This window comes from Cryptotermes secundus, unplaced genomic scaffold, assembly GCF_002891405.2.
Source record: "Cryptotermes secundus unplaced genomic scaffold, Csec_1.0 scaffold160, whole genome shotgun sequence".
Lineage (NCBI taxonomy): Eukaryota > Metazoa > Arthropoda > Insecta > Blattodea > Kalotermitidae > Cryptotermes > Cryptotermes secundus.
Window position 1 is genome coordinate 715,400 of NW_019745080.1, and position 10,435 is coordinate 725,834.

The 10,435-nt window shown below is 39.0% G+C and overlaps 1 protein-coding gene across 1 annotated transcript in view; it reads left to right on the forward strand.

The window, feature by feature from the left end:
- LOC111874873 (T-complex protein 11-like protein 1) overlaps positions 1–3,991 on the forward strand; it is a 28,505-nt gene extending 24,514 nt beyond the window's left edge. Inside the window, exons 11-12 of the mRNA XM_023870727.2 lie at positions 910–1,157; positions 1,698–3,991. Coding sequence (XP_023726495.1) covers positions 910–1,124 — 215 coding nt within the window. The 3' untranslated portion in view covers positions 1,125–1,157; positions 1,698–3,991. The remainder of the gene's footprint in view (positions 1–909; positions 1,158–1,697) is intronic.
- Positions 3,992–10,435: the final 6,444 nt, after the last annotated feature.

A 10,435-nucleotide genomic window follows, 5' to 3' on the forward strand; every position in this document is an offset into this window, starting at 1 on the left:
AGATAGCAAGAAAACCATGGGTTACACAGGAGATGATGAGTAAAATGGAGGAGCGAAGGAAATGGAAGAATGTAAACAATGAAGAAGGCAGGAGGAAATACAGGAGACTGAGGAATGAATTGAAAAGAGCCACGGACAGGGCCAGAAAGGAATATCTTGAGAAGATATGTAATGAGATTATAGAATTTCAAAGAACAGGACGTTATGATTTGATGTACATGAAGACAAAAGAACTAGGATGGAAAGAGAATCATTTCATTATTTGAAGAACCCTTTTTTGCAAAATAAGAATTTTTTTACTTTCACTTCCCCCCCCCAAAAAAAAAATATCAAACCATAACTTATTTGAGATTGAAATTTAGCAAAGTACACATTCCTAAGGACATATGGGCTTACTTCGCCTTTCAAAGCTTTAATAACGTAACACACCTTATTGAGCTTTGTACAGACTGACCAAATATGAATGTTCCATTTTAATTTGTGGGTTAAATTAATACCAAGAAACCTAAACTGTGCTGTGTAATTAATTATTGTATTTTTAAAGGTAATTACTGGCTCAATGCTATCGTGTAGTTTATTCATATGGAAATACATTGCTGTAGTCTTCTCATTATTTATTACCATATTATTCATTGAAAACCAAGATTCGAGTTGCTTCATTGCCTTATCTATTTTGTCTTGAAGAATATTTTTGTTCTTTTCTATTACTAGTATACTGGTATCATCTGCAAATAGCACCACTTCGCTGTTAGTTATATGGAGGGGTAGGTCATTTATGTAAACCAAAACAAAAACGGGCCCAAGATCGCATCTCACATTGCTAATTTCAAACCCAGTAATTCTGAACAATAATCTTTGTTTGATCTGTATTTTATTGCAACTTGGATAGCCTGGAATTCACTTGCATAGGTACGAGAGTGCGAGAGTTTATCCAGCAGTCTATCACGTCACCAGTGGCAGCCCCCCTTCGCATCCCACCTGGGTTGTCCTCACTTCAAACTGAATTGACAGCCATTACAGGGCAGTTTCTCCGTCTCGTTTCCCACAATCGGGCTGTCTTTGGTGAATACTACACCAACATTATTGCAGAAGGAGTTTCAACAACACCTCCTCTAACTGAGTGAACAGTAATCGCTGGCTGTCTGGCTTAATGTAAGGTAAGAAAGTCAAAGCAAAGAAACTTGTTTGCTGTAAATGTGTGATAAATTGAAGATCTTAAGTAGTAGTCAAGGCTTTAATTTCACCCAGGGCCTAAATGATGTTGGAATCTTAACAGTCAGGAGGTATTACTGTGGAATTCTAATACAGTGAACCCTCATTATAACAAACCTGGATGTAATGGATTTCAGATGTAACAAACAAAATCTGACTGTATACAATTGTGAATTTTAGAGATGTTGAGGGACTAAAAAGGTTTTGTAGTTAAAAAAACTGTTTAAAATCCTCCACACATTCTTAACCTCTAGCTCTGAGGTGTCATGCCCTGGCTGTTTAATGTTTGGGGAAAGAGATTCCAGTACATGTTGGGTAAGAGGCAGGATGAGCCCCAGAACTGGCCTGGATGCTGTGGAGAAGAGAAAAATCTCTTTCACTTACCTTGAATCAAATGCTAGTTCCTCAACCATCTACCTTATAACCTAATTTCTGAGCTAGCTGAATGGATATTATTTTTTACTGTTTTCATTTCTTTTTCATAGATCCTCCAATGGGCACAACAGCTGTACAGTGAGAGGGAGGGCTCAGCTCTGCAGGATAAAACTACAATGAGATAATCCTATTTTAGGATGGCTCCCACTGAAATCCTCATGTACAGACAAGAAGCCAGTAATAGGGTAGGAATCAGTAGTATCCTATGAAAGAATCCTTGTCATTAGTTTATGTCCTAGAATTGGAACTACTTTAAATACTGTACCTTCCATAATAAAAATCTTACAGTCTAATGATATTTTAGATATAATATAGACATTTCTCATGAGCATTCAGATTTGGAGATGAATTATCACTACTACTGATCAGAAGACTTTCTCTTAGATTGTGCAAAATTATATCATTAAATATGTTGTAAAGGAACACATACCAATTGTGTTAAACAAAAGCTTTACTTATCTATTCATTGCTTGTAAAAATGAAACATTACAAGCTTTTGGGCAAAACTGTAAATATGATACCTAATTTCTAAAATGGAAACAGACTGTTATATGAGAAGAACACATATAACATAACATAATGTAACATATGAACATTGTCTGAAAGTTTATCTTCCCACATAATGTTCTGTAGAGATTCTACTAACATTGTCAGCATTTATTATGTTAGGCAAGAGAAGTATTTATTACTTGGATCAGTCAGAGGTTTAATGTTGTTGGCTTGGTGAAAGCAAATGCAGCATTCAACTCACATTTGGTTTACTAGACTAGTCATTGATTGAATTAGGATACCAAATTACAAACAGCACATTTGTGGCGAAGGTTGGTTGGTTTTACAACCATGCATGCTTGTCATCTGATTGCTGTGAGGTAGTGCAGGGGCCTTTTCTGGCAGATCGCCTAAATCCCTGTTATGACCCATTTCTTGTTCAGTATCCAGCTATTCAGGAGGTATACTTCACGGTTATCTAGGTTGTAGGATACTGAATCAGGAGGTTTATAGGAATTAGGCAGTGATTGGATTAATGAGGTTGTAGTTTGATACAGCAACTGGTTATTTGCCTCAGATGTATTTTCTTAACTATGAATGAGAACTTCCTTAATGACTTAACGAGTTCCCTTGTCGACAGACACTTTCCATACGTTGGACACATTTAGTGATGATACACTAATTCCCCACACCAGTTTCCTCTAATTGGATCTCCCAGTGTTTACACAGTTTATACTTAATCATTTTGTGGTCACTGAGCATCCACTCTTGGGCTAATACTATGGCATAATGTCTAGAAGCCAGAATAACGGAACCAGGAGAAAAGGCTGTTGGTAAAAAATTTCCAATAAACACGTTCCCGCAGTAACAGGTACATCACTCGTTGCTAGGTAGTGGCACAGCAAACAGGCTTCCATGTCATCAAATAATTGGGGAATTACTAGGTAATGAATGAACACCAGTAATAGATGAACTATTGGAAGTGTTATTTTCTACTCAGTCCACACAGAGGCTGTGTATTGAGAAACAGTGGAATGAGTCAGCAGTTGGTGAGTATGTATAGTTCGTGAGCTGTAAGTGGGCAGTGACAGTTTATGGTTGGCTGTGGAGAACCTCCATGGTTAGGAGCCATAACCCAGCAGCGCATAGTGAAGACAGTAAACAAGCAATGACTAGTGAAAACATGACATATTGAGACTTAGCTTGTGCTGTAGTGATTTACACTGGGTGAAAATTAGTGGGAGTGCTGTAATTATCTGTAGTTACAGGTTTTAAGTGTTCAGTAAATCCATTTACCAATCCAAACTCTGTGTCCAGTCACTAACACCTGACAGTATTATTTGCAAACCAGTACTTAATTACTAGGGACCAGATTTTTATCCCTTAATAACCCCTTAAATATGTATGCATTTATGTAAGAAAAACTTAAAAAATGTGCACATAAAAAATTCATACCAAGTATTAAAATTTATTTTACACTATTTTGAGACCAACAAATCAACATTTAAGTTAATTTTATGTAATCACTGATTCACTTGCAGTGAAAAACTGTACTTAAATACAAATCATGCAACAAAGCCAACATTTTTCATTACAAGTTAAAAAAACAATGGTACTCTCATTTAGCTCTCCAGGCTTTCAGCTTCTCTTCTGTTGCAGTTTGCAGTTACTAAATGTTCTAGGTTTTCCATAATTAGTCTCCTCCTATTGTTTTGTAAGATGTCCTTGTAGTGGGGAAAACTTCTTTCCACCACACAGGAACTTAAGGACGCGTGAACCAAAAAAAAGCTGGTATTTGCTCCACTGTTAGGCTAGGAACACACACAGCGACATCGGTCGTACAACGTCTGTACGGTTCATGTCGCATCAAGTAGTAGAATATAAAGTGTAGTCTTAGCTTTCATACATGACGACATGCGACATCTACCATATGACAGTCACAGAGCAAAGAAATGTATTTGGTCACTCTAGTGTGAAAAGGAGGTCATATGGAAAAAAAATCATACAACATTTTTCCGTACGACTGATGTTGCTGTGTGTGTTCCTAGCCTTAGTGATTTTTACTTGGCAGGTACGTATGTGTACCAGCTAAAATTTCTTCAATTTCACAAATTTGTTCATATCCTGGGTTTTTTTTAGGAATGCTGTGTACTTTTTCCTTTACTACTTCAACTCTTCCAGGAACTAAATTCAATTTGGAAACAGTGGTTTTGAATACACTTAACAATTGATACAAAGTAGTATTGCTATTGCTTGCCACCAGTGAGGAAATGGCAAATGGAAGATGAGAGAAGTGAGCAGATATATAGGAAAGATTAGTTTCTAGTTCTGCATTTTTGAGTACATCTTGGGCAATTTGAATTGAAGCTGAACTTTTTGGATCAAATGTATTCACAACATTTCCAACTGTTTCTGACTGTTCGGTGTAATAACTCACTGCACACAGCCATGTGCCTCAGCACTTTAAAATTGGTTCTGGCAGAAGTGGAATTTCAGTGCTACTGCTTTAATGATAAAACATTTTAAAAATAAAATATGCAGCATCAATAGAGATCTTTGAAAATATTATGCTTATTCATAAAAGAAGTAAAATATGCATTTTTGTGCACCATCAAACCGTGTCTAAAATGTAAGGAATGAAGTAATTCATACATATATCCAATCCATATATGTTATAGTAATAACATACGTGAGCACTAAGTGGTAGTAAAATATTATCACAATATAGGGGTAGCTATAGACAGGGTATGGTTTGGATTTTGGATTTATTGACCACGTTAACACACAACACACAGATAACTGACACATACAGACTGGTGTCCTGATTGTTTAACAGTCTCACTGAATTAAATGCTCCAAAAATTACGCATAAAGTCTTCTCTTCACAGCCTTCCGTACAGAACTCTTCTCAACTGCCAGCTCTCAACTCACTCACTCACCCACCAACCAACTACTTCACTCAACTGAACTGCACTCAGCCAGCCTGGGATCCTTGCTATAGAGCCTCAGGTAGGATCCAACATAAAAAACATTGTTCTTCTATTGTTCCGGGCATGTTCACTTCCATGGGAACGTGTTTACCGAGCTGTTTCTTAGAAATGGGTTGCATAAGCCTGTTGTTCTATTGTTCCGGGCATGTTCACTTCCATGGGAACGTGTTTACCGAGCTGTTTCTTAGAAATGGGTTGCATAAGCCTGTTGTTCTATTGTTCCGGGCATGTTCACTTCCATGGGAACGTGTTTACCGAGCTGTTTCTTAGAAATGGGTTGCATAAGCCTGTTGTTCTATTGTTCCGGGCATGTTCACTTCCATGGGAACGTGTTTACCGAGCTGTTTCTTAGAAATGGGTTGCATAAGCCTGTTGTTCTATTGTTCCGGGCATGTTCACTTCCATGGGAACGTGTTTACCGAGCTGTTTCTTAGAAATGGGTTGCATAAGCCTGTTGTTCTATTGTTCCGGGCATGTTCACTTCCATGGGAACGTGTTTACCGAGCTGTTTCTTAGAAATGGGTTGCATAAGCCTGTTGTTCTATTGTTCCGGGCATGTTCACTTCCATGGGAACGTGTTTACCGAGCTGTTTCTTAGAAATGGGTTGCATAAGCCTGTTGTTCTATTGTTCCGGGCATGTTCACTTCCATGGGAACGTGTTTACCGAGCTGTTTCTTAGAAATGGGTTGCATAAGCCTGTTGTTCTATTGTTCCGGGCATGTTCACTTCCATGGGAACGTGTTTACCGAGCTGTTTCTTAGAAATGGGTTGCATAAGCCTGTTGTTCTATTGTTCCGGGCATGTTCACTTCCATGGGAACGTGTTTACCGAGCTGTTTCTTAGAAATGGGTTGCATAAGCCTGTTGTTCTATTGTTCCGGGCATGTTCACTTCCATGGGAACGTGTTTACCGAGCTGTTTCTTAGAAATGGGTTGCATAAGCCTGTTGTTCTATTGTTCCGGGCATGTTCACTTCCATGGGAACGTGTTTACCGAGCTGTTTCTTAGAAATGGGTTGCATAAGCCTGTTGTTCTATTGTTGTAGCCATTACCTAGTAATGGCTGCTGTTTATAGAGTCACTGCTTAGCAAGGAGTCTATACACTGCAATATGTTTGCATAATTTAGATGTACGTGGGGCAATCCAAAAGTTTCCGAAATTTGAATTTTGCGCGCGAATGGTTATGAGTACATCGAAATACTGCTGGATGTCTCCTCACACATCCCTCTTGAATCAGTGTGGCAAGCAACGTTGAGTTGAGTGGTTGGGTTTATTGTTGGTGAACGTATTTCCATTGTTGTGTTTCCTTGAGTTTGTGGTTTTGTGATGGTTGACCTGAGAGAGCAGCATGTCCGTATAAAGTTTTGTTTCAAACTTGGGAAAACCGCTGCAGAAACGCACCAAATGTTGAAGCAAGCTTTTGGTGAAAACAGTTTAGGCCAGACACAAACTTACAACTGGTATAAGCGTTTTAAAAATGGCCGAACATTGACTGATGACAATCGTTCGGGACGGCCGACAGTGGGCAAAACACCAGAAAATGTCACGAAAGTTAGGGATCTGATTCTGCAAGATCGTAGACTGACCATCCAAGACCTCTGTAACATCTTGAGGCTAAGTTATGGTACATGTCGACGAATTTTGTCAGAGGAACTGAACATGAGGAGGATTGCGGCAAAGTTTGTGCCATGACTGCTGCAAAATGAACAGAAGCAGCATCGCTTGGAAGTCTGCAGGGAACTTCAGCAACAGCTTCAAGAGGATCCAAACTTTCTTTCGAAGGTCCATGTTGATCTGTTTTTTTTTATATTGACAGGATTGTTCATAAGGAGTTCGTCCCTCCTGGTCAGACAGTCAATAAAGAGTTGTATCACGATGTTTTAAGGCGTTTGAGGGAGGACATGAGGAGAAAACGTCCAGAGAAGTGGCGCACGAATGACTGGGTACTCCACCATGACAACGCACGACCGCATACAGCTTACATTGTGCAGGAATTTTGGCTAAAAACAAGATGGCAGTTGTTCCCCACCCAACGTACTCACCAGACTTAGCTCCATGCGACTTCTTTCTCTTCCCCAAGATGAAAATCAAGTTGAAGGGGCGAAGATTTGATACAGTTGAGGAAATTCAAGCAGAAACGCAGACGGTACTAAACACCCTAACAAAGAAAGACTTCCAGGATGCATTTGAAAAGTGGCAGAAATGCTGGGATTGGTGTATGCGCTCCCAAGGGGACTACTTTGACGGTGATGGTGCAGAATAAGATCTAGGTAAGATGTAATAGTTTTTATTAATATATTTCAGGAACTTTTGGATTGCACCACGTATTATTGTATACAGATTATGTTGTGAAATGTTGATTAATCTGTGTATAGAGCCCAAGGCCTTATGGCTAGCTTACACTGTTTCTTAGCATAAACAGAGTCAGATGATGGGTTTTAGAAGATGATTTACTGTGGGAATTAATCACAGTCAGAAGATACTCCATGGAAGTTCAGATTATTTCTATATTCTATTTTTAAACACAGTCCACTTAATCATGTATCATGTATCCTGATAATGTTAATAAGAAATAATCCATACATCATTTTTATATACAGTAAAGTATAAGATATCAGATATTATTGTCTTACTTACATTTTTGCATAATTTCTAAAGTGTCTCCAAACATGCTATGGATTAATTGTGATGCCAAATTGTATTTAATTTACAATGTATTAGATTAATTTCTTTTGAATGTAAGAGATTTTATTGTTGTTTCTGTTTAAATAACAATAAAGAAATCATACTTGCACAAACAATTATTTTAATAAAATTCCTTTCTCACAATGTGAGATTTGAGGTTCTAATGGCAGTGACTGTGAAGACTATTACTAGTATCTAACTTAATTTTGCTTGCTGCATTTTCTGCTCCTCTAAAATATTGTTCAGCTCCTACCAGACTACATGGCATCACATCGCAGAAGGTAGTATTCTTCATAACCATATTACTTTTCGCAGTAGGAATGTCTTACAATGCCATATGTACTGTGTCTGCCTGTCCACTAACAGACTGAAGCCTTTTCAGGTAATTGTCATCATCATCATCAGCAGCAGCGTTTGGGCCTTCATATCTGTTTTATTTCATTAAATAGATGTATGACAAAATTATAATTTCACCATTAACAGATTTTGTAAATCCCTATATACAAGAAATCCTTCCATACCCAGTGTGGAGGAAGGTTCAAGTACCTCCACTGTAGCCCTGAGAGTCCTAGGAAGTGACAAAAGGAAACCCGGTGCCTGGGGGTATAACCGGGCCACCCTATTTCTTGGGGATATAAATACATTGACCTAACCTTCCAGGTTGGGGGAGTCTCAAACCTGAGACAGTAAAATGTGGTTATGGGAATGACTGCACTGACAAGTGCCAGCAACAATTGTAAATGGCAGACCCATCCTTTCATCAGAGGGGATGTTGCATAAGGATTGTGACCGCAAGTGTTCAGTTGAAAAAAAAATTACCAGTCGTGAGTCTCAAGGGGCTTGTTGTCAAGGCGAACTGGTTGGCAGTAAACCACCAGTTGTATCCTTCCTTTGGCTCTTACCTTAATGTCGTGAGGAGGTTTGTATTTGTCACCTGTAGACCTGTGTTAGCAGGGTCATAAGCTCCTGGTAGGTTCACTCATAGTAAAAACATCAAAGTACAGAGGCAAGGGCTAATATGAGGCTAACAAATTCTCCTTGGAAAACAGGATAAGAGGTAAAGTTGTCCCTGTGCTTAACTAATTAAGCATTACACCATGAAGGCATATGGGGGAGTGGATGTATAGATCCACATTTTCTTGATCTTAGCACTAGTTGCAGGTTTGTGGTTAGCTTCACGCTCAGGCTGCTTTATTGCCGGGCAAAGAGCCCCTGGTACCCATTGGATAGGAGGCTGGGTGGACCCTGGAATTTGCGTAGTTGGCGCGAAGAAGAGAAAATTCTTGACCCTAACAGGACTTAAACTCCAACTCCTCAAACATCCAGCCCATAGCCAGTCGCTATCCCAGCTCCCAGGAAACAGTGTATCGTAAGAAATCCAATGATGGGTGCTGGATGGATAATTAAGGAAGTGACTGAACAAAACCTATAAAAAACTCCGTGGTTTTAGTCCACAAGTGAACTATACCAACCAAGGGACCGCCGCTTGTCAGCAAAGTTAGTACCAAGTTTAGCAGATAGAGGGTGTTGCGTGGTCAGCACAACGAATCTCCACAGCCGTTAATTTCGGTTTTCTAGACTGGAGCCGCTATTTCCTTCAGATAGCTCCTCATTTATCCTCATGAGGCTGTGGACATCGTTCCAGACCTACTACTTCTCAGAAACTCTGGTAGCACTGGGAATCGAACCCAGATCTCTGGATCTGTAGCCAGAAACTCTGACCACTAGACCACAGAGGCGGTCCACAAAACCTATAAAGACAAGTTATTTCTCACTGTTAGAATGTGTTCAGTATATTCAGGGTGGGAGCAGTAAAACAAAATCAGAGTTAGAGAAATATAGCATTGGTAAGAAAAATGGGAAGAATATTATAGGTAGCTACAAGATATAGAGAATGATTTTTGGGTGCCGGAAGTTGTGGAGGCAAAATAATAGAAAGAATGGACATCTGTTGTAAAGAAGACCAAGGTACTTATGAGATCACAAAGCCAACAAGCAAGTCAGTAAACACCAAGTTATCCCTGAACTTAACTATGTAATCAAGCACTATGCCGTGAAGGCATGTGGGGGAGTGGGGCTATAGCTCCATTTCTTGATCTTGGCACTAGATGAAGGTAAGGGATCAGCTTCATAACCCTGCCATTTTACCCCCATGGATAGAGCCCTGGTATCCATTGAAAAGGAGGTTGGGTGAGCCCCCAGTGCCAGTCCAGACACTGAAGAAGAGAAAAATATCTTGCCCTTCCCAGAATCGAACCCTAGTCAACAAGCCCACAGCCTAATTGCTCTACCAACTAAGCTGAAATTTAGAAGAACATATATTACTTAAAAAAACAATTTGAAGTGGATAACCCCAAAATTTGTGAAATATAAGCCTTTATATTAATTAATATGAGGAGTGTTCCATATGTATAATGCCTCCTATTTTTTAAATGAAAGTCTCCATAGGCATTACCACCAGTAAAGGTACAATAGGACATATGGAGGATTTAAGACCACAGAAACTGTTTTCAAGACTAATTATACTGTCATATTATTATCTCTGTATTACTATATTATTATTATTATTATCATTTATTATAATTTGGCATACTATTTCTGTATTATTATATTCTTATTACTAT